This window comes from Jaculus jaculus, chromosome 1 (genome assembly GCF_020740685.1).
Source record: "Jaculus jaculus isolate mJacJac1 chromosome 1, mJacJac1.mat.Y.cur, whole genome shotgun sequence".
Classification (NCBI taxonomy): domain Eukaryota; kingdom Metazoa; phylum Chordata; class Mammalia; order Rodentia; family Dipodidae; genus Jaculus; species Jaculus jaculus.
In genome coordinates, this window is record NC_059102.1 from 248997360 (window position 1) to 249019952 (window position 22593).

A 22593-nucleotide genomic window follows, 5' to 3' on the forward strand; every position below is an offset into this window, starting at 1 on the left:
CTCACTGGATGGGTCCCGTGAGAGCTGTGGTTCATAAAAAAGGCCTTTCAACGTAGAGAAGAGGATGGTCTGTACTGTGCAAGGTGGACAGGACAGGATCCAGTCAGAACAATCAGGAGTTACAGGTGTCTAGTCCAGCTTCTGCCAGTTACCATGGATGTGTGGGAGATGCCTGGTTCCCTTGCTCAACCTTGGTTTCAGGTCAGCTGATAAAAGAATGTCACCCCTTACCTGATGTTGCGCCGGGCCTGGTCAGGGTCTTTGGCCATCACAGAGCCAATCAGAGGTTTCTTCTGGTTTTCCTGGAGCTGGAAGTGGTAGAAGGGCTTCTGGAAGACAGGGGGCTCATCCACGTCTGTGACGTTGATGATGATGCGGGCCTTGTTTCTTCCCAAGGTGTTGCTCAGGTAACCAAGTTTGACTGTCGGGTCTGTGGCTTCTATGGAGAACGTGTATTGTTGGATGAGTTCGTAGTCCAGAGGCTGCATGGGAGAGAAGTACAGTGACTGTCTTCAGCTCATTTCGTTCTGCCAGCCTGTGGCCCCTAACCCCACCTCTGTGCCTGTACCCATGCCAACTGCTGAGGACATGCCCTGGTCCTGCTCTCAAGAGAGTCACAGTTGCATGGTTCCATTCACAGTTCCTCAAGGGAGTGCCTGTGTATGTGTGTGCTTGTGTGTGCATGTGTGTTTGTGTGTGTATTCATATGCGTGTGGGGGCATGCACATGAAAGGGAAGGTCAGAAGACAACCTCGGGTATTGGACCTCAGGTACCATCTACACTTTTTTGAGACAGGGTCTCTCACTGGCCTGGAACTGGCCAGGTAAGCTAGACTGGCTGACCAGTGCGTCCTAGGCATCCACCTGTCTGGCCTCTCAGTGTTGCACCACCTTGAGAGAGCTTTTTTTTTGGCACGTGTTTGTGTTGGGGTGTGTATGCACGTGCATGCGTGTGTGATGTCTGGTGTCTTCATTCTCTCTCCTCCTTATTGTTTGTGACAAGGTCTCTTGCTGAACCCAGAGCTCACTGGCTTGGTTAGACTAGCTTGTTAATAAGCCCTGGATCCCGTGTCTGCCTCCCAAGCACTGGGATTACAGGCACCTACCGCCAGGCTGGGGATCCAAACTCATGTCTTCATGCTTCTGTGGCGAGCACCTTTACCCACCAAGCTTCTGGACAAAGGCAACTGTGCCTGGTTGTTGTGTTGTGCTGAACTCATCAAGTATAGTTATTTTGTTTGTGTCTTTCCCACTTGCTGAGAGCTTTGCTTACTCTATGGGCTGTGTGGATTTGCCCAGTTCTGTACATGAACATCCTGGAATTTTGACAGTTTTTCTCCCTCTTCTGGATTTAGACAGCCTGACTCTGCTTGCTACCAGCAAAAGTCATTGTCTGTGGACATCTGTAGCCCTACGCATACATCAGGCATACATACTAGTGATTAGGACACAGAGCAGGCCTGAGGTGCCAGGGAGTTAATCTCATAGGAGTAATCTCCCATCAATGCGCCACCCCCAGTTGGCGCAGCTCTGAGATGTGTTCTACGTTGCCCTACGGGATTGGATCCCACTTGTGACTGCTCCTCAGAGGGCTCAGAAATAGCTTCCTTCTTGTCCACCTGTCACTGCCCCTGGAACCTTCTGAGATTCCCTTTCAAATAAACAATTCGTATCTAAATTTTTGTCCTCTGGTCTATACCTGGGGTAACCCAGTGTGAGACTCAGGATTATACTGTCTCTGAGCTGCCCAAGAGCATTCTCCTTTGATGGTCTGTGGTCCAGGAGCAGCCTCCAGGGAGGTCTTGTGGTGTGGATGCTGCAAGTCCCATATCCCACAGTGGGCCATACACACCTTCATGGGCTTGATGTGCCCCTCGTTGCGGTTGGAGTCTGTCTCAATGGCGAAGGTATCCCTGTACTCGCCCTGCACGATGCTGTATCTGGTCTTCCGGTTCTCGGGCTCATCTGGGTCCTCAACAGTGAGAGAGCCCAGGGGAGTGCCCACACGGATATCTTCAGGCACCGTAAATATGTATGTGGCTTATGTAAAGAGGACACACCAAAGAGCACTGGTTAATGAAATGACAACTGCTTCTTCATCTTAACACACACACACACACACACACACACACACACACACACACACACACACACTGTGTTGGAGATTGAGCCCTGGTATATGCTAGGTAAGAGTTTGACCACTGAGCTACATCCCCAGCTTTCAGAATTTTGACATAGAGTCTTGGTATATAGCTCAAGTTGGCCTCAAACTTGCATGTGCCACCACACCTAGCTATCCTACAACATGTTGCTATAGGAAATAGGCATAGTAAACTAATGTTAACAATGATATAATAATACCCCCGGGATTCTGAGTCCCAAGGCAGAGCAAAGGGGCCTGCCCCGTCGTTCGTCTATTTAATCATACCTCTATCTGGTCTAAAAGTGGTTTTGGATTCCTTCTGTATGCTAGGCACTAAGCTAGGGGCTATCAATGGACAAAAAAGACAAGTCTTGTCTTTGAGGAGCTTATGCCATACACAATAAGGCCACTGTGGAACCGGCCAGTTTGGGGGGTTACTGAAGCTTGCATTATGTCAGCACTGGAGCCTGCCGTGAACACACCCACCTGGTTTTCCTGTCCAGACCCATTCAGGCCAGGACAAAAGTTCTTGGCAGGCATTTTTTTTCAGGGGGGGTGGACAAGTATGAAATTAGTTTCTGGGTGAGGTCTATGGGATTTTTTTTAGCTGGGGCCTGAATCTCTGTCTCACATTAGGACTGGGGACATGGGAGTGGCATCAAGTAGGTTTCTGTCTGTTTTGTGGCTGGGTAGTTTGATAGCTTGGGGTGGGGCATAGGGATGCAGCAGGGCCACCAAGCACACATCTGACTTCTACAAATTTCAGACCCACCCCCAGGGCTCAGGGAAAGGTCGAGGTACTTGGGGCGCCTCACTAAGAGCCACCAAATATCTGAGTCTTGTTTGTCCCAGCCCCTGTCTAGCCACAACCCTGAGAGAGGGACTCACACTTGGTGAAGATGGGGAAGTTGTCATTGATGTCTTTCAGAGTGACCAGCACGGTGGCCGTGCTTGATTCCCCTCGCAGGCCCTGGGCATCTCTTGCTTCTATCACAATCTCGTATGTGGACTTCATCTCTCGGTCCAAGTTTTTGTCCATCGTGAAAATGAGACCTGCAAAAAGTATCCGAACAAGAGCCACATTACCCAAGGACTTCTGAGAAAATATGGCTACCCAGGTCCTACCTAGAGAAAACCTAGGCAACTTCACTTTGTAGCTGGGATCGAGAACCACAGGTCTATAGTCTATTTCTTCTATGCCCAGCTCTATGAGCTAAAGCTGGCCATGGCGTGTGGTCCAATATTGGCTCTAACAACTAAGAACATTGTGTTTAGGAAGATCTTCAGGCCATGTCTAGGCTGATAGTGACAGTGCTGGAATAGATTATTGATGTCTGTCTTGGTGCACCATACAGCTGGCAGCTGCACTTTGAATGGGTGATGAGAGTGCTGTGATGGATTAATAATGTCTACCTTGGTGCACATAGAGGTGGTGACTGGAGTTGTGTGTTTGCTAATCCTCTGAAAGACAGTGTGCATAGCATGACCAACTGGCCTTCTTTTTTGCTTCCAAGATTCAGTACTTACACTTTTTTTTTAAGTCTGTTAAGTCAAACTAAATTTGAACTGAGAATCCTGTACTTGCTGATTTGAATCCTTCCGTAATAAACCATAATCTAATAGAATGTAAATGAGCTGAAAACCCAATTTTAGAGCATGCTCAGCCAATCACAGCAGCTGTGCTCCAGTCAATTGCAGGCTGCCACCTGTTCAAAGCCGTTCAAATAAGGCGAAAGTCCCAGCTGGAACCGACAGAGTTGTTTCTGGACTTCAATTCCGTTTTCTGCACTATAAATGTTATCCGACTATGTGGCAACCCGAGTTTCTCTGAACCCATTTGGTTCTGAGGCTTCCCAATTTGTGAACCACTTTTTGCTCAATTAAATGGTAAATTTAATTTGTAGAAGTTTTTTTTTTTTTTTTTTTTTTTTTAGCAAGTCACAAAATAACTGTGTGGCTTACTTTCACTATTCATACTTAATCAAAACCTCACAACTACTGTACAAATGGCTACATGCATTATCAGTTTCTAGATAAGGGAACTGAGGCTCACAGAGGTTCGTTGACTTGTCCAAGGTCTTATAGGGGTTAGGAGTTAGGAGCATAGCTGGGATCGGAATCAGATCTGTCTGAACACAGACCTGCTAACCAGTGGTGTGTTTGTGGTCCTAGTCTCTGCTAAGGTGACAAGATGCTGATTTTTGTGACTGGACTTGAGTCCATCTCTTGGGCACCTATCAGCTTCCTTCTCCCCTACTTAGCCCTGCTTTGTCTTTATGTATAATATCCATCTCTTTCCTGGTTAGTGGGATTCTGTGGCTGATGGCACCTATCAGACTGGACTTTTCCTTGGCATCTGCATCCGCAAGATTCATGCCCTCCCCTCATCCCTTTGCCCAGGAGGGTTAGTCACACAGACCAGAATTATCGATTGCAAAATGCTCTTCTCCTTTGAGGACTTGGTACGTGATGGTGGTGTGGTCGGCCACAGTGGGATCATCTGCATCCACTGCTGTCACACGGGTGACCGAGGTCCCTGTGGAGAGAGAATCCTGGGGTAGCTGCCCGTGACTGTGGCTCCTCACACCTTTCCCAGGTGAGGGCGTCTGAAGCTCTGCTGTTCTTACCTCCCCTGGCTGAGGTGGGGGGGGGGGAGGGCTTTTTTGTTTGCTTATGGGCGAGCACAAGGAGAAAGGGCTGGAAGCAGTGGGCCCAGGAAGACATGCTTTGAAGAGCGCACAGAGGGCAGGTGGTTTGCCCATTGAGAGAGGAATGAGGAGGGAAGGATGGTAGAGGTGTTGGTGGGGGGAATGGGCTGTTTCTCATTCTTCTTCTAGGGTGAGACCAAAGGACTGGAAAGAATGGAAATGCCTCCAAAGGCTGGGATCACCTTTCTCATCCTCTGGAGTTCTAGGGTTCTCTTAGGTATGGCCTCAGAACCCTGGGCAGGGATCCTGGATGGAAGGATGCCGGTTCCCTATGCTGTGACACACTTTGGGGCCAGGACTTTGGCCCTACCTCCACTCCACTGTCTTGGTGGCATGCCTTGTCATAGTTCACAGGCAAAGACCTAGGAGTCAGGGGCAGTTGGTTGAGTTTGCTCCATACAGGGGTGAGATATGCGTGTGTTTGATGACCAGGACTCAGTCCATGATTAGGATCATAAGTCTATTACTAGCTCCAGGGCTCAGTTCATGAGGGTCAAGGCTCTATTTGAGGCTAGGTCAGGGCTCAGCCTTTAGGGACAATTTTTTTCAAATCATATATTGTGGCAACACAAGCATTATATTGAGTTTTCTGAGTTCACTGAAGTCTGACCTAGGCAGTGAGGTGGCTTAAGTTGAGAGATGTCTTCAACTTGGAGTTGAGGGAAGGAGGAGGAAGAGGGACTGGTTAGTTACATACCTATAGGTGACATCTCAGGCACAGACGCATTGAACAGCTTGCGTGTAAACACAGGCCAGTGGTCATTTACATCATGAACTTTGATTGTGAAGCTGGAAGGTGGCTCTAGGTTTCTGTTGGTGTCTTTGTCCACAATGAGGGCCGTGAGGTGATACTCAGAGATCTTCTCCCGGTCCAGCCTCTCAAAGGCATACACATCCCCTGTTTCCGCATTGACCCTGAAGACCTTGCCAGCTGAGTCTCCTTGGAGCACGTACTTGGCATTCTTGCGAACCACACTTGACTTGATCTGGGAAGAAACAGGCAATGGTAGCTTTGAATGGGCAGTGTGGCTGTTAGCATTTGTGAATGTGTGTGCACATGAGTATGTATGTGCATGTCTGCAGTTATGTACACATAGGCATATATGTGATGCTGAGCAGGGATCCTAGCTATGACACTGAGGTAAGTACATGTTAAGCCCTGAGTCATATCCCTAGCTTGACAGTGAGGTTTGTTCTCTTAAAAGATATTTTTGGGCTGGAGACATGGCTTCAAGGTTAAGGCACTTGTCTGCGAAGCCCAAGGACCCAGGTTCAATTCTCCAGGTCCCACGTAAGCCAGATGCATCTGGAGTTCATTTGCAGAGGCTAGAGGCCCTGATAGCCTCTCTCTCTTTTTCTTTCCTTCTCTCTAACAAAGAAAAACCATATTTTTATGTAATTATTTGCAAAGAGAAAGAGAGAGGGAGGGAGAGAGAAGGAGAATGGGCATGCCATCCTCTAGCCACTGAAAATGAACTCCAGATGCATGTGTCACTTTCTGCATTTGGCTCTGTGTGGGTACTGAAGAATTGAACCAAGGTCATTAGGCACTTCAGGCAATAGCCATCTCTCCAGCCCATAGTGAGGTTTTAAAAAATCATTTATTTTTAAGCAGAAAGAAGTAGAATAGAGACAGAGAAAATGGGCATGCCAGGGCCTCCAGATGCTGCAAACAAACTTCAGATGCATGTGCCACTATGTGCAACTGGTTTTACGTAGGTACTGGGGAATTGAACTTGTGTTGTTAAGCATTGCAGGCAAGTGTTTATCTGCTGATCCATCTCTCTAGCCCACATTGAGATGTTTTCAAATATATATATTTATTTATGAGAGAGAGGGAGGGAGGGAGGGAGGGAGGGAGGGAGAGAATGGGCATTCCAGGGCCCCCAGACATTACAAATAAACTCCAGACACATGTGCCACCTTGTTCATCTGGCTTACATAGGGACTGGGGAATCAAACCTGGGTACTTAGGCTTCACAGGCAAGTGCCTTAACTGCTGAGCCATCTCTCCAGCCTGACACTGAGGTTTTGAAAAAGAACCTTTGGTGACTAACGTGTTCTCTGCCAGGTCACTGCAGCAGTGTGAGTTGTTTAACCATACCCTATGTCTAGAATGGTTCCTGAGGCCAGTAGGTTCTTAGAACACACTTTTCCTAGTGGGAGGGTGTATTTGGTGTCACTGGAGGGCAAGTGTCTCTTAGAAGTCATTAGTTGTCATTTTCACATCTCTAAAATGGAGCTAATTGGACTTCTAAGATAGATTTGCACTCATGGTAGAGCCACCTTTATATAATGGGGTTTCTGACAATGATGTACTGGGCCTGGCTTGTATCAACATGACTTTTGAGGCAGCTTAAAATTCATAGGGATATTTATTTGTTACATGGTTGTTAAACGCTGCCTTATTAAACAAATCCATGAACTTACAATGGAATAAATCGTTTTGGTGGTTGGTCTTAACTGCTGACAGGATTTAGAATCAACTCAAGGGGCACACTCCTGGGTGTGTCTGTAGGGTCATACTAGCTGAGATGGTAAGACTTACTCTGGATGTGGGTACCACCTTTCTGTAGGCTGGAGTTCCCAAGCTGAATAAAGAGGAGAAAAACTAGGAGAGGCCCAGCATCTTCCTCTCTGCTTTCTGACTACAGGCAGCGTGTGACCAGCTACCTCACACTCTTGCTGCCAAGCCTTCCCTGCCAGCATGGACTGTTCCCTCAGGCTGTGAGCCACAATAAGCCCCCCATAAGTTGATTTGGTTGTATTTTGTCACAGCAATGAGAAATGTAACTAACACAATCAAGTTAGAATATGTCAGAAAGACTTAGAATTTACCAGCTGCTAATTATGTTACTACATTTTATGATGTTCTCAGGGTTATGCATGTTCTCTGGATGAGTATAGTGTCAATACTAAGTAAGGATATGGCAATGCACTATCTTGTCCCAACTCTGCCTTCAGGGATATCACATGCATAGCTTTAAGTCAGACATAGCAAGGATATTTATATTTTGGGAATTGGAAAATGGTATATACATCAGGACCTTTGTTCCAGAGAGCCAATAGTGAAGCACTTATTAGCATACCATTGGTTCCTATCAATTTACTTTTGTAATGATGTATAAAATACTCTCCTCTTGGAGATTTACAATGTCTAATCCCATAGAAAAGAACCCTGGTGAGAGCCTTGTTTTACTCAGGATTTCCTGTACTTCCTAGACCACTGGACCATTGTTCTTTATAACACTCACTATTAGGAATAAGGCTTGGAAAATAATGCATGTCCAAGATCTTGCACTAAACAGTTTTAAGCAAATGTTAGTAGATAGATCCATAAGTCCAAGGCTTTTAGGTCACAAGTGCAACATTCCATTTATGTAATTTTGGAGGATGTTATATACATAAGATAATATTTCATACACATAAAATTATATTTTTCTAGAAGGTCAGAATGGCCCCCAAACAGAATTTTATTAAAAAAGATAGACATCGGAGCTGGGAAGGTGGCTCAGTGGGTAAAGCGCTTGCTGTGCTTGAAGAACCGAGTTTGGACCCCCAGACCTTATGTAAATGTCACTGTGATGGTGCTTGCCAGCACTGGGGAGGCAGAAATAGTGAATCCCTGGGGCTCAGTGGCTAGTTAGTTTAGCAGCATTAGTGAATTCTAGACTTAGTGGGACTCCCTGTCTCAAAGAATAAGGTGGAGAGTGAGTAAAACTCTTGGCATTGACCTTTGGCCTCCACATGTATGTTTATACCTATGCATGTGCTACACATGTGCTCATACAATATGAACATGTGTATGCATGCACACACACACCATACATACACACACATCCTGAAAAAGAAAATAAATAGGGCTGGAGAGGTGGCTTAGTGGTTAAGGCACTTGCCTGTGAAGCCTAAGGACCCAAGTTCAATTTCCCAGTATCCAAGTAAGTCAGATGCACAAGGTGGCGTATGCGTCTGGAGTTCATTTGTGGTGGCCTGAGACCCTGGTCTGCCCATTCTCTCCCTCCCTCTCTCTCTTTCTCTATCTCAAGTAAAAAAATCCAACATTAAAAAAGAAAATGAATACAAATTAAAAATAGCAACTGGGTGCCTGCAAAGTCCTAGAGACAGTGCAAATCCTACCCTGGCCCCCAGGATTGAGGCTTGGAGCCTCAGAGGCTGTCACTCCTGGGAAAGTAGGGCCTGAGGGTCAGATGGAGCAAGAGCCTGGTGAGCAGGTGTCCAGTGAGGACTGTCAGACAGTCAGGAGGAGTGTCCTGGGAGATAAGAACACTGGCCTCAGGGGAGAAGAGGGAGATGCCTGAAGGATGTGGTCCACTCACAGAAGGACTAGAAAGTGTCCCCAGGGTGTAGCTGTAGCGTAGTCACTGCAGCTCTTGTGAAAGTGGTTACAGCTAGGTGGTGGGCTAAGATGGCAGATGACAGAACACAGGGAAGATTCTGGAAGGTGAGGGAATGAAGACAGGGAGGGAGGACCCTTTCTCTTTGGTGGGTATTGGGAGAAGGAGTCAGACAGCAGCTAGTGATGACAAAGATGTATGACTGTGGTGTGCAAGGGACAAGTAATGGGATGGATGATGGACAGCTGAACAGAGACAAGAATCCATGCCCCCAGCTTGAGCCTGTGGTATAAAGGGACAGTGGGACTGAAGGAGAGGGTAAGTCTGAGGCACTGTGTAGGTCCAGGCTAAGGTAAGATGGTGGTCTTAACTGGACTCTGAGGATGGTCAATGCTGAGGAGTGAACCAGGTTGGATGTGTGTACTGAACAGCACAGATTTTATGGGCATTAAGTTTGTTCCCCCCGCCCCGGCCCTGCACTGATGCTTTTTTTCTTTTCTTCTCTTTATCTCTCTTTCTCCCTCCCTACCCACCCCCCACCCCCCGTACACACATATGTGTGGAGGCCAGAGGACAACCTCAGATGCCATTGCTGAGAAATTCTATCCACCTTTTTCTTTTTTGACAGGGTCTCTCATTGGCCTGTAGCCCACCAATTAGGCTAGACTGGCTGTCCTGTGAGCTCCAGGGATTCATCTTGTTTCTGCCTCCCCAGCCCTGGGTTTATAGACATGCATCACTGCATCTGGCATTTTTACATAGGTATTGTGGATCAAGTACAGGTCCTCATGCTTGGCAGGCAAACCCCTTACCCTGACTGAGCTATCTCCTCAGCATGCCCCTTTACCTATCTATCTATCTATCTATCTATCTATCTATCTATCTATCTATCTATCTATCTATCTATTTATTTTTGACGTAGGGTCTCACTTTAGCCCAGGCTGACCTGGAACTCAATCTGTAGTTCCAGGCTAGCCCCAAACTCACAGTGATCCTCCTATCTCTACCTCCTAAGTGCTGTGATTAAAAGCTTGGGCCTGGCTGCCCCTTTATTTTTGAGACAGTTTCACTATGTACCCTAGGCTGGCCTGAAAGTCTCCATCAGGCTCCAGAGTACTGTTGATTTAGGTGCCTATTGCCACACCTGACCCATGTTTTCCTTAAATAGGCTTTATCTTTAAAAATTTTTTTTTTAAATTTATTTGAGAGCAACAGACACAGAGAAAAAGACAGATAGAGAGAGAGAGAATGGGCGCGCCAGGGCTTCCAGCCTCTGCAAACGAACTCCAGACGCGTGCGTCCCCTTGTGCATCTGGCTAACGTGGGACCTGGGGAACCGAGCCTCGAACCGGGGTCCTTAGGCTTCACAGGCAAGCGCTTAACCGCTAAGCCATCTCTCCAGCCCTATCTTTTAAAATTTTTTTGGTTTATTTTTATTTATTTATTTGAGAGCGACAGACAGAGAAAGAGGCAGAGAGAGAGAGAGAGAGAGAGAAAGGGCACACCAGGGCTTCAAACCACTGCAAATGAACGCGCGCCCCCTTGTGCATTTGGCTAACGTGGGTCCTGGGGAATCGAGCCTCGAACTGGGGTCCTTAGGCTTCACAGGCAAGCACTTAACCGCTAAGCCATCTCTCCAGCTCAGGCTTTATCTTTTATAATTCTTTACAGACTTAAAGAAAAATTGAGAAGCTAGTACATAGACTTTCTAGATTAATCCCATTTGCCCCTAACATTAGCATCTTCGTTAGGTTTACCATACAGGAACCAAAACTGATACAGCACTATTAATTCACATCTACAGTTCATACTTGTTTTTTCCTTAACCCCTGTTTCTTATTCCAAGATGACATTCAGGACACCAAGTTACATTTAGTCATCATGTTTCTTTAAAATATTTTTAGCTGTGACAGTTTCTCAGACATTTGCTGCTTTTGAACATCTTGACTCTTTTGAGGAGAACTGGTCAGGAATTTTATAGGCTCCCCTTCTATTTGGATTTCTGTGATGTTTTTCTCATTAATAGATTAGGGTTGTGGGTTTTGCCACCCCCCCCCTTTCTAACATCACTGTATATGGACAGAGTGTCTCAGTGTCAGTCTCTGGCAGGCTGCTCAGGCCTGGCTCCTATTGTCCATCCAGCTCTGTAAACAAAAGCTCTAGGATTTGACCTTGAACAACAGGCACTTCCTGCCCTGGGATTGTGTCTTTGCTGGGAGGTGGGAGCTTAGAGCCCTGTGCCTGAATCTAACTAACCATGTATCCTTGCTTCTTCCCAGGGCAGGGGTGACATGTGGCTCCTGTGCCCCCCGCCATGCTAGATGCCACGTGGGTTCTGTGTCACATGATGTCGGCCTGGCGCGCTTCCTGTTGCTCACGGGCCCTTGGGCCAGCCCTCCAAGTGTTGTCCAGCGAGGAGCTGGCACTCTGAGCACTATGAGGGTGCTTCTGTTTTCTGCCAACTCCCTGACTCCCCTTAGATGTTCCTCTGGGCTGGCCATTTCCCTCAGAGGATGATTCATGCTACAATCATCCCATTGGGAAGTACGTAGCTAGGATGACAACATTTTCCTCTACGACAAATGGCTCATATTTGTGTCAGAAGTCAAGAAATCCAGATTCTCCAACGACTATTCAGGACTCATAGTGAGACCCTGGACCTGGGTCTTCCCCTCTGACTGGCCAGGCTGCAAGATTTATAACTTCCAGAAAGCCATTGTTGGAAGCCAGGGGAGACCCTGGGCAGTCAGCTGGCCATGGTGGGGCCGTGAGTAGACGTGTCCCATATAGCTCCACCTGGTTCCTTTAGCTGGACAAATGTGGAGCGTTTCTGGTGTCATGTCCATCTATGGCTCCTGACAGCCTGTTCCTCTATCTCCAGAACCACCTCCTTCTCATCACACCATTTGGGGGGCCTTTTCCTGGACATGTCATCTTCCTCTAGACCTCAGCTTTTCAAAGTATGGCATGCCATTATGCATGGGGTCATGTGACTCAATGTGGGAGATCACAGAGTATTTAGTTACAGTGGAAGGTTTCTGAACACTCAACAACTAAAACTTATTTCAAAATCCATATGCATAGTGAGTCTAAGGCGGTTGTGGTGGCCCTGAGCCCTGCTGCCTCGGCTCTGAATAGACAGCACGTAGACTTTACACAGCACCTGCTGTCACATCACATGCCAGTGAACACTGCCTGAAATCCTCTGCTCAGACCTTTCCTCATCTCTCAAGTGACAGCATTAAGTGAAGCATTGGTAGGTTCTTCCTTAAGCCTGGAACCTCCAAGCCGGGGTGGCTTCCTTAGCCTCAGCACAAGGTAGCCCTCACACGTGATGTCTGCTCTGCAGAGCAAAGTCTGGGAGAAAGTGAGTCACACAGTTCGCTACCAATTCTCCCATCATGCCTTCCATCATCACTACCATCATTACATCCCCTTAGCTCTCCATCACCAGACCACCACCACGAGCACCCACCCCCTGCATGGCCACCTTCCCCTTCACTGTCACTACCATTACCATCATCACCACCACCACCATCACCTACTCCTTCATCATCAGTTACACCCCCTTTCTAAGTCAAGCTAACACCATCGTGACCATCATCATCACCCTCCCTCATCTTCAACATTGCTGGAGTTTGATATGAAATGTCCTCTAAATTTGTCCCCAGATGGTGGCACAGTTTTGGAAGACTGTGAAAACATTTAAGAGGTAGACTCTTACTGGTGGAACTGGGTTACTAAGGGTGAGCCTTCAGGTTTTATAGCTTGGTCTCACTTCCTGTCCCATGTCTGACTTGGTCTCACTTCCTGTCCCATGTCTGAGTGTGCATTATGACCAGCTCCCTGTCGCGCATGACACTGTATCTTCCCTGCTGTGATGGGATGCATCCCTTCTTAACTGGTAAGCCAAAATAAGTCTTTCCTTTCTTAAGTTGCTTATGGTCAGGTATTTGGTCACTGTAGTAAGAAAAGTAATACAAGTATCACCACTGCCACTATTACCATCATTATCACCACCATCGTCTCCCTGTGTCTGCCACAGTTCTTTTACTGTGGGAAACTACCTGAGGCAGTCAACTTAAAAGGAACAAAGGTTTATTTTGGCTCATAGTTACAGAGATTTTAGTCCATGATCACTTAGCCCCATTGCCTTTGGCTTGTGGTGGGGCAGTTCATTGTGTTAGAAGCATGTGACAGAACAGACTGGTTCACTTCAGGGCAACCAGCAAGCAGAGAGAGAGAGCAAGAGGGGCTATGGTCCCTGTATCTCCTTCAAAGGTGTGGTAGTTTGAATGTAAGTCCCCTCATAGACTCAGGTGTTTTTTGTGAGAATTTCTTTTTCTTTTTTTTTTTCTTTTTAAAATTTTATTTATTTATTTATTTGAGAGTGACAGACACAGAGAGAAAGACAGAGGGAGAGAGAGAGAATGGGCGCGCCAGGGCTTCCAGCCTCTGCAAACGAACTCCAGACGCGTGCGCCCCCTTGTGCATCTGGCTAACGTGGGACCTGGGGAACCAAGCCTCGAACCGGGGTCCTTAGGCTTCACAGGCAAGCGCTTAACCGCTAAGCCATCTCTCCAGCCCGAGAATTTATTTTTCTATTTTATTTATTTATTTGGAAGAGAGAGAAGGATGGAGAGGGGGAGGGAGGGGGGGAGAGAGAGGGAGGGAGAGAATGGGCATGCTAGGGCCTCCAGCCACTGAAGACAAACTCTAGATGCATGTACCACCTTGTGCATCTGGCTTACATGGGTCCTGGGGAATTAAGCCTGGGTCATCTGGCTTTACAGGCAAGTGCATTAACTGCTAAGCCATTTCTTCAGCCCTCAGGTGTTTAATTAAAGCTTGTCTACAGCTCTTGTTTGGAGGAAGTATCCCTGGGGGTGGATCCTAGGGTCCAGCCCTAAGGTGTGCTTGGGGGTAGATCTGATTTCCAGCCCAAAGGTATGAAGAGAAGTCTGAGCTGTGGATGGCCCCTGCTTCTTGCTCCTGGGCTGTGCTTGCTTGTGGTGCTGGCTATTTGGTGGTGTCTCTCTGCTTGGATCTGTGAAAGGGGGCCAACCTCATCTGCCATTGTGGAACATTCCCTAGATCTGTAAGCCTGAAATAAATCCTTCCTCCCATAAACTGTCTAGTTTGGAGGTCCATCCCAGCAAAGTGAAGCTGTCTACAACAAAGCGCATATCCCCAGTGATATAATTTCCTTCCACTAGACTCCACTTCTAAACACTTTACCATTCCCAGCAGTATCATGGGCTAGTGACGACACCTTTGGCACATGGCCTATTGGGGAATATTTAAGATCCTGACTATAATATTCTGGTCCTGACTCCAAAAGGCTCATGTCATCTCACAATAACAAATTGAATTTATCTCCAAGAGTCTCCAAATCCTCAGTTATATTGTCTAAAAGTCCAAGACCAAAGCATATTTGAGATTCAAGGCAAGATCTCAGTTGTGAGCCTCTGTGAACATAGTGGTCAAGTTACATCTTCAAGACACAGTGGCCCAGGTAAAACATTCCCATTCCAAAAGGAAGGAGTAGATTTCCTGGTAAGATGGCAGCACAGGAGCCATGCAAAACCAGACTAGGAGGGATTTAAGAAAAACCAGAGCAAAATACAATGTTCTTCTAAAAAGTGAAGGAGTATAGGTTATTCTTAGACATAGCAGAGAAGAAGAGACCAAGATCCACCAGGAAGGAGGAAAATGGCCATAATCCCACTGAGGTGCTTGCGGTCTCCAATCCATGAGATTCCCACACCTGTCTGGCACTGCACAGCCAGGTGCACCAAGTGGTGGCAGCAGCAGAGACCAAACAAGGGGATTTTGCAACCTCATCAGCTTTCTCGCAAAGTCAAGAAATCTGAAGGAAAGACAGCTGATATCAACTAAGAAGCTACTTGAGCAACTCCAGGCTTGTGCACTCTTCCATCCGCCAACATCGGAACAGCAAACCTCCAGCATCCAGACCCCAATGGCAGGGCATCCAGCACAGCTGATTAGAACTCCAGCTCCACAGTACAACACAGAGGGATCAAGGTGGGCATTCAGCATCGCTGAGATTGGACGCCACCCCAAAAGGTAACGAGGCCAGCTGACAAAAAAACAGGTACAAAGGTCTGCACTGGAAGAGATAATCTCTCTTTCCATGTCAGGGGAGGTGGTTACATATTCTTGGTTGGTTTTACTATTTTCAAATAAGCTATATTTGGGAGTTGAATATTGTTGCCTTAATGCTTTCAGATTTTAAGGCCTTTGTATTTTGCTTCTGTCGTTATTGGGGGCAGGGTCTGATTCATATCCAGGCTGACTTGGAACCCAATTCAGAACAGAAATCTCTATGTCCCAGATGACAAGATTAAGGATATAGAACAACACATACCCTTAGGGATTTTGGCTTTATAAGACTATCTATTTTAATACCCATAATAGTATACTTTGTGCTGGTTTCTATTGAATGTGTATATTGCTCAGTTGAAATTTAGAATTTGCCAGTAAATTGTTCCTCTCAGTCCACTAGAATACTTGCTTAGCAAGCAAACTCAACACCTAGGATTAATTCTGAAGTTGGATTGGAGTACAAGAGCTACACCTGGCACCTTAAACTCATATCCTGAAAGTATATAAAGGTGGATCACCACGTCTAAGAACACTGCAGATAAGTAGAAAACCCAAGCATCAAATCAATTCAGGATGCAAAAGTCGCTACATTATAATACAAGAAACACAAGTAATCAAGACAATACAATCCTACCAAAAATTATAAATCCATCAGAAATGATCACCAATCAGACTGTTTTAGATGAAATGCCAGACAAAGATTTATAAAAAAGATTGTATATATACTCTAAGAAATCAAAGAAGAAATGAAAGGAATCAAAGAAGAAAACAAAGGAATTAAAGAAAAAAAAAAAAAAAGAAAAAAGAAACTCCTGAAAGAGAACACAGGAAACCAGCTTAATGAAATAAGGAGGTCACTACAAGACATGAGTTAGGAAATAGAAATACTGAAGAAAAACGAGGCTGACATTCTAGCTCTGAAGAACACAGTCAGTCAAATTAAAAAAAAAAAAAAAACCTCTGGAAAGTCTCACCAGTATAATGGATAAAGGAGAGAACAGAATATCTAAACTGGAAGACAAGGTGGCAGACCTAATGCAGTCCAACAAAGACAAAGAAAATCTAATAGGAAGGGTTGAATGGGAATTTCAAGATATCTGGGACACTATGAAAAGATCAAACATAAGAATTCAGGTTATAGTAGAAGGAGAAGAATTTCAATCCAAAGGCTTAATAGGCATTTTCAACAAAATCATAGAAGAAAAATTTCCCCAAATTGGGAAAGAAATGCAAATGCAGATATAAGAAGCTTTTAGAACACCGGACAGACAAAACCTGGAAAGAACCTCTCCTTGCCATGTTATTATTAAACTACTAAGCATGTAAACCAAAGAAAATATATTGAAAGCAGCTAGAGAGAAAAAGCAAGTCACCTACAAAGGCAAGCCCATCAGGATCACAGCAGATTACTTAACACAAACTTTAAAAGCCAGAAGGGCTTGGAATAATGTATTCCAATTCTGAAGGGTAACAACTGTCAACCAAGGTTACTTTATCCTGCAAAGCTATCTATCCAAATTGATGGAGAAATAAGAACATTCCACAACAAAAACAGGCTAAAGGAATTTATGGCAACTAATCCAGCTCTACATAAAATACTTGAAGGAATTCTTCACTCTGAAGAGAACGCAAAACACAGGAAGAAATAGGAAAAAAAAAACCTTATTCAAACAACAGTTAAAACAAGTGAGTAAAGGGAAGACAGGAAGCACTACAAAATAGAAAGAACTGTGAGAATAAATACATACCTTTCAATAATAATTATTAATATGAATGGCTCAATGCCCTGACCAAAGACACATGCTTGTAGACTGGATTAAAAGGTAGGAACCTGCCATTTGTTGCCTCCAGAAAATTTGTCTAAATAAAAGATAGACACTGTCTTAGGGGGAAAGGATGGAAAATGGTATTTCAAGAAAATGGGCCTAGGAAACAAGCAGGGGTTGCTATCCTAATATCTGACAGGATAGACCTCAAACCAATATTAATGAGGAAAGATAAAGGTCATTTTATACTGAATAAAGGAACATTCCAACAGGAGAACATTACAATCCTTAACATATATGCACCTAACTTGGGGGCTCCCAATTTCATAAAAGAAAAACAACACTATTAGTCTTAAGGTCACAGATAACACCAAACAAAATTGCATTTGGTGACTTCAATTTGGTGACTCCCTCACTCTCATCAATTGATAGGTCATCCTGGCAAGACATCTAGATTAAATGATATCATGGAACAAATATACCTAATGGATATCTACAGAACATTCCATTTGAATGCTACAGAATATACATTTTTCTCAGCAGCACATGGAACATTCTCTAAAATAGACCATATATTAGGACACAAAGCAAATCTCAACAAATGCAGGAAAACTGAAATAATTCCTTGTACTCTATCTGATCACAATGGGGTTAAATTGCAAATCAGCAACAAGAATAACTACAGAGTACACCGAAATTCATGGAGACTAAGCAGTATACTATTGAATGATGAAAGAGTCATTGAATAAATCAAAAAGGAAATCAATAAATTCATAGAATCAAATTATGATGCAAATACAACAAAATAAAACCTTTGGGACACAATGAAGGCAGACCTAAGAGGGCAATTTTTAGCTTCAAGTGCCTATATTAAGAAATTAGTGAGTCCACAAGTAAACAATTTAATGCTTCACCTTAAGGCCTTGCGGAAAGTAGAACAAGGCAAACCAAAAATCAGTAGACAGGAAGAAATAGTAAAGATCAGGGCAGTAATTAATGAAATAGAAACTTAGGTGTTCTGAATACTAGGTCCCCAGCTGATGGAGATTTGGAAATTAACACCTCCAGGAGGCAGTGTATTATTGGAGGTGGGCTTATGGGTGTTATAGCCAGTATTCCCTTGCCAGTGTTGGCACACTCTCCTGCTCCTGTTGTCCACCTTATGTGGGCCAGGGGGTGATATCCACCCTCTGCTCATGCCATTATTTTCCCCTGCCATTGTGGAGCTTCCCCTTAAGCCTGTAAGCCAAAATAAGCCTCTTTTTTCCACAAGCTGCTCTTGATTGGGTGATTCCTACCAGCAATGTGAACCGGACTGCAACAGTAAAGTGGTACTGAGGAGTGGGATTGCTGCTAGACACCTGACTGTGTGGCTTTGGCTTTTTGGAGCAGATTTTCAAGAGGAATGTGGAAGGATTTGAAATCTTGGCCTAAGAGATGCCTTGCAGTGCTGTAAGTACAGCTTGATTGACTATTCTGGTCAGAGCTGCAAGACCTGAATGCAGTAAGAACTATGGACTGTGAGGTTTGGCTTATGAAGGTGAGAAAGAGCTCTGCTTGGACTGGGCTAGCAGTCTGTGTGAGAAGCTTGCCGTTATGCCTATGTCCTGAGAAGTTGTGCGGGGTTGTTTTGTGTAGAAATGGATTGGTGTGAGCAGAGGGATATGGCACAGGAAGAAAAATCTTTCAGTGAACTGTTGCCCATTCAGCAGCAATTAAGAGATTACATCCTTTGAGACTGGGCTAGCTGACCTGCACTGGGGCAATAGGAAGAATGTAGACTCTTTTGGAGGGGCCTGAGTGTTCAAGGAGTATCCTGTTCTTCAAAGTCTGTTTTATTCCCCCTGGATTAACAAAGTGGCACCCTCCCTGGTATTGAGGAGTATAAGAAATGCAGGAAAGAGAGGGTCATTGAGTTTGCAACACAGTCTTGTGTTTTGGAAATGGCCATGGGCAGTGTGAAGCAGGTTTGCTGGTTGCCTGCATGGATATCCCATGGGGGCATGAGGATGAACCATGGATTGCAGTGGAGACCCAGTGGAGATGCCAGGACCATGAGATGGCTGCTAAGGAAAATTGCCAGCTCCGATGAAGTTTTCCAGGACTGTGAGTAGCCTAGCTGGAGGGGCAGAATTGGAAGGCCAGAGACTTGTTGCTGGTTAGAGTTATCGGACTTAGAGATCTGTCACTAACTAGAGTTGTTGGACTTGGAGCTACAGAGTTTGGTGTTTGACTGTTTAAATAATGTATTGCTGAGTAATTCTTTGCTATGCCCAATGCCATCTTTTGCAGTGTGTTTATTCTGTGCCATTATGGTTTTTTGGGAGGATTTTTTGGGTGTTATTTCTCAGTTAAAAGATCTTGGATTGTGGGGATGTTTGAACATCATTTAGATTGATTAAAAACTATGGGAACTTTTAAAATATATTTTATTTATTTATTTCATACAGAGAAAGAGGCAGAAAGAGAGAAAGAGCGAGAGGGAGAGAATGGGCACACTAGGGCCTTCAGTCACTGTGAATGAACTCCAGATGCATAAACCCCCTTGTGCATCTGGCTTACATGGGTCCTGGAGAATTGAGCCAGGATCCTTTGGCTTTGCAGGCAAATGTCTTAATTGCTAAGCCATCTCTCCAGCCCCCAGAACTATGGGGACTTTTAAAGATGGACTGAATGCATGGCATTTTACATCATGGATGGTTAACAGTTTATGTGGGCCAAAGAATCAATGAAACAAAGAGTTGGTTCTTTGAAAAAATAAACAATATTGATAAACCCTTAGCACATCTGACAAGAAAAAAGAGAGAAGAGACAAAAATTAATAAAATTAGAGATGAAAAATGTACCATTACAACAGATAATAAAAGAAATTCAGAAAATCATAAGGACATAATTTAAGAATATATATACCTCTAAGTTTGAAAATCTGAAAGAAATGGATGATTTCCTTGATTCACAGGACCTACCAAAATTAAATCAAGATGAGGTAAACCTTTTAAATAGACCTATAACAAGTACGGAGATCTAAGCAGTTATAAGTCTCCCAGCTAAAAAACGTCCAGGCCCAGATGGATTCACTAATAAATTTTACCAGGCCTTCATGGAAGAACTAACACCATTGCTTCTCAAACTTTTCCATAAAATAGAAAAGGAAGGAATTCTACCAAACTCCTTCTATGAAGCCAGCATCACCCTGATACCAAAACGAGACAAAGACAGAATAAAAAAAGAAAATTACAGATCAATTTCCCTCATGAACATAGATATAAAACTTCTCAAAATATTGGCAAACAGCACCATCATGAAAACAAATGATCATAAAGGTTGGCGGGGATGTGGGAAAAAAGGAACCCTTCTACACTGCTGGTGGGAATGCAATCTGGTCCAGCCATTGTGGAAAACAGTGTGGAGGTTCCTAAAACAGCTAGAGATTGATCTACCATATGACCCAGCTATAGCACTCCTAGGCATATATCCGAAGGACTCATCTCATTGCCTTAGAAGTACATGCTCAACCATGTTTATTGCTGCTCAATTTATAATAGCTGGGAAATGGAACCAGCCTAGATGTCCCTCAACAGATGAGTGGATAATGAAGATGTGTCACATTTATACAATGGAGTTCTACTCAGCGGTAAAGAAAAATGAAGTTATGAAATTTGCAGAAAAATGGATGGACCTGGAAAGTATTATACTAAGTGAGGTAACCCATGCCCAGAAAGCCAAGCGCCGCATGTTCTCTCTCATATGTGGATCCTAGCTACAGATAATTGGGCTTCTGCGTGAGAATGAAAATACTTAGTAGCAGAGGCCAGTAAGGTAAAAAGGAGACATAAAGGGTAGAGAAAGGAAGGGAGGAGGATACTTAATAGGTTGATATTGTATATATGTAATTACAATGATTGTAATGGGGAGGTAATATGATGGAGAATGGAATTTCAAATGGGAAAGTGTGGGGGTGGGGAGGGAGGGAATTACCATGGGATATATTTTATAATCATGGAAAATGTTAATAAAAATTAAAAAAAAATATTGGCAAACAGAATACAAGAACATATTAGAAATATTATTCACCTCAATCAAGTTGGCTTTATTCCAGGGATGCAGGGATGGTTCAACATATGCAAATCAATAAATGTAATATATCATATAAATAGTCTGAAGGACAAAAATCACATATTCATCTCAATAGATGCAGAAAAGGCATTCAACAAAATCCAAATCCAACATCTCTTCATGGTAAAAGTATTACAGAAACTGGGAATAGAAGGAACATATCTCAACATAATAAAAGCTATTTATGACAAACCTACAGCCAACACAATACTAAATGGGGATAAATTTGAATTTTCCACTAAATTTGGGAACAAGACAAGGTTGTCAACTGTCCCCACTTTTATTTAATGTAGTATTGGAAGTCTTAGCTATAACAATAAAGCAAGAGACACTCATAAAAGAGATACAAATTTGAAAGGAAGAGATCAAATTATCATTATTTGCAGATGGTATGATTCTAAAAATAAAGGACCTTAAAGACTCTACCAGCAAACTGTTAATGCTGACAAACACTTTTAGCAATGTAACAAGATACAAAATAAACACACAGAAATCAGTAGCTGTTCTATATACTAACAACAATCATGTGGAGGATGAAATCAGGGACTCTCTTCCGTTCACAATTGCCTCATAAAAAAAAAAAGTACCTTCGAATAAACTTAACAAAGGAAGTGAAGGATCTCTACAACGAGAACTTTAAGACACTCAAGTGAGAAATTGCAAAAAGACACAAGGAAATAGAAAACTTCCCATGTTCTTGGATTGGAAGAATCAATATTGTAAAAGTGGCAATCTTACCAAAATCAATCTACACATTTAATGCAATCCCCATTAAAATTCCAATGGCATTCTTCACAGAAATAGAAGAAACAATCCTAAAATTCATTTTGAAGCACAAAAAACTTCAAATAGCCAAAACAATTTTGAGCAACAAAAATAAGGCTGGTGGTATCACCATACTTGATTTTAAGCTATATTACAAAGCCACAGTAACCCAAACAGCATAGTATTGCCACAAAGACAGACATGTAGATCAATGGAATAGCATGGAGGATCCAGATGTCAATCCATGGAGCTACAGCCATCTGATTAAAAAAAATTTTTTTTGTTTATTCTTATTTATTTGAAAGTGACAGAGAAGGGGGGGGGGGGAGAATGGACGCGCCAGGGCTTCCAGCCACTGCAAATGAACTCCAGATGCATGAGCCCCCTTGTGCATCTGGTTAACGTGGGTCCTGGGAAATCGAGCCTCAAACCAGGGTCCTTAGGCTTCATAGGCAAGTGCTTAACTGCTAAGCCATCTCTCCAGCACAGCCATCTGATTTTTGACAAAAATGCCAAAAATATTCACTGGAGAAAAGACAGCCTCTTTAACAAGTGGTGCTGGGAAAACTGGATATCTATTATGAGGAAGGATGAAAATAGATCCTTGTCTTTCT

General features: G+C 44.1%; 1 protein-coding gene across 1 annotated transcript in view; it reads right to left on the bottom strand.

Moving 5' to 3' along the window:
- The window catches only part of Cdh5 (cadherin 5), a 50416-nt gene that overhangs the window by 12443 nt on the left and 15380 nt on the right, over nucleotides 1-22593 (bottom strand). The window contains exons 3-7 of the mRNA XM_004663482.2: nucleotides 5549-5837; nucleotides 4563-4679; nucleotides 3032-3196; nucleotides 1853-2040; nucleotides 232-482 (exon numbers count right to left, since the gene is read on the bottom strand). Of these exons, the coding sequence (XP_004663539.2) occupies nucleotides 232-482; nucleotides 1853-2040; nucleotides 3032-3196; nucleotides 4563-4679; nucleotides 5549-5837 (1010 nt within the window). The remainder of the gene's footprint in view (nucleotides 1-231; nucleotides 483-1852; nucleotides 2041-3031; nucleotides 3197-4562; nucleotides 4680-5548; nucleotides 5838-22593) is intronic.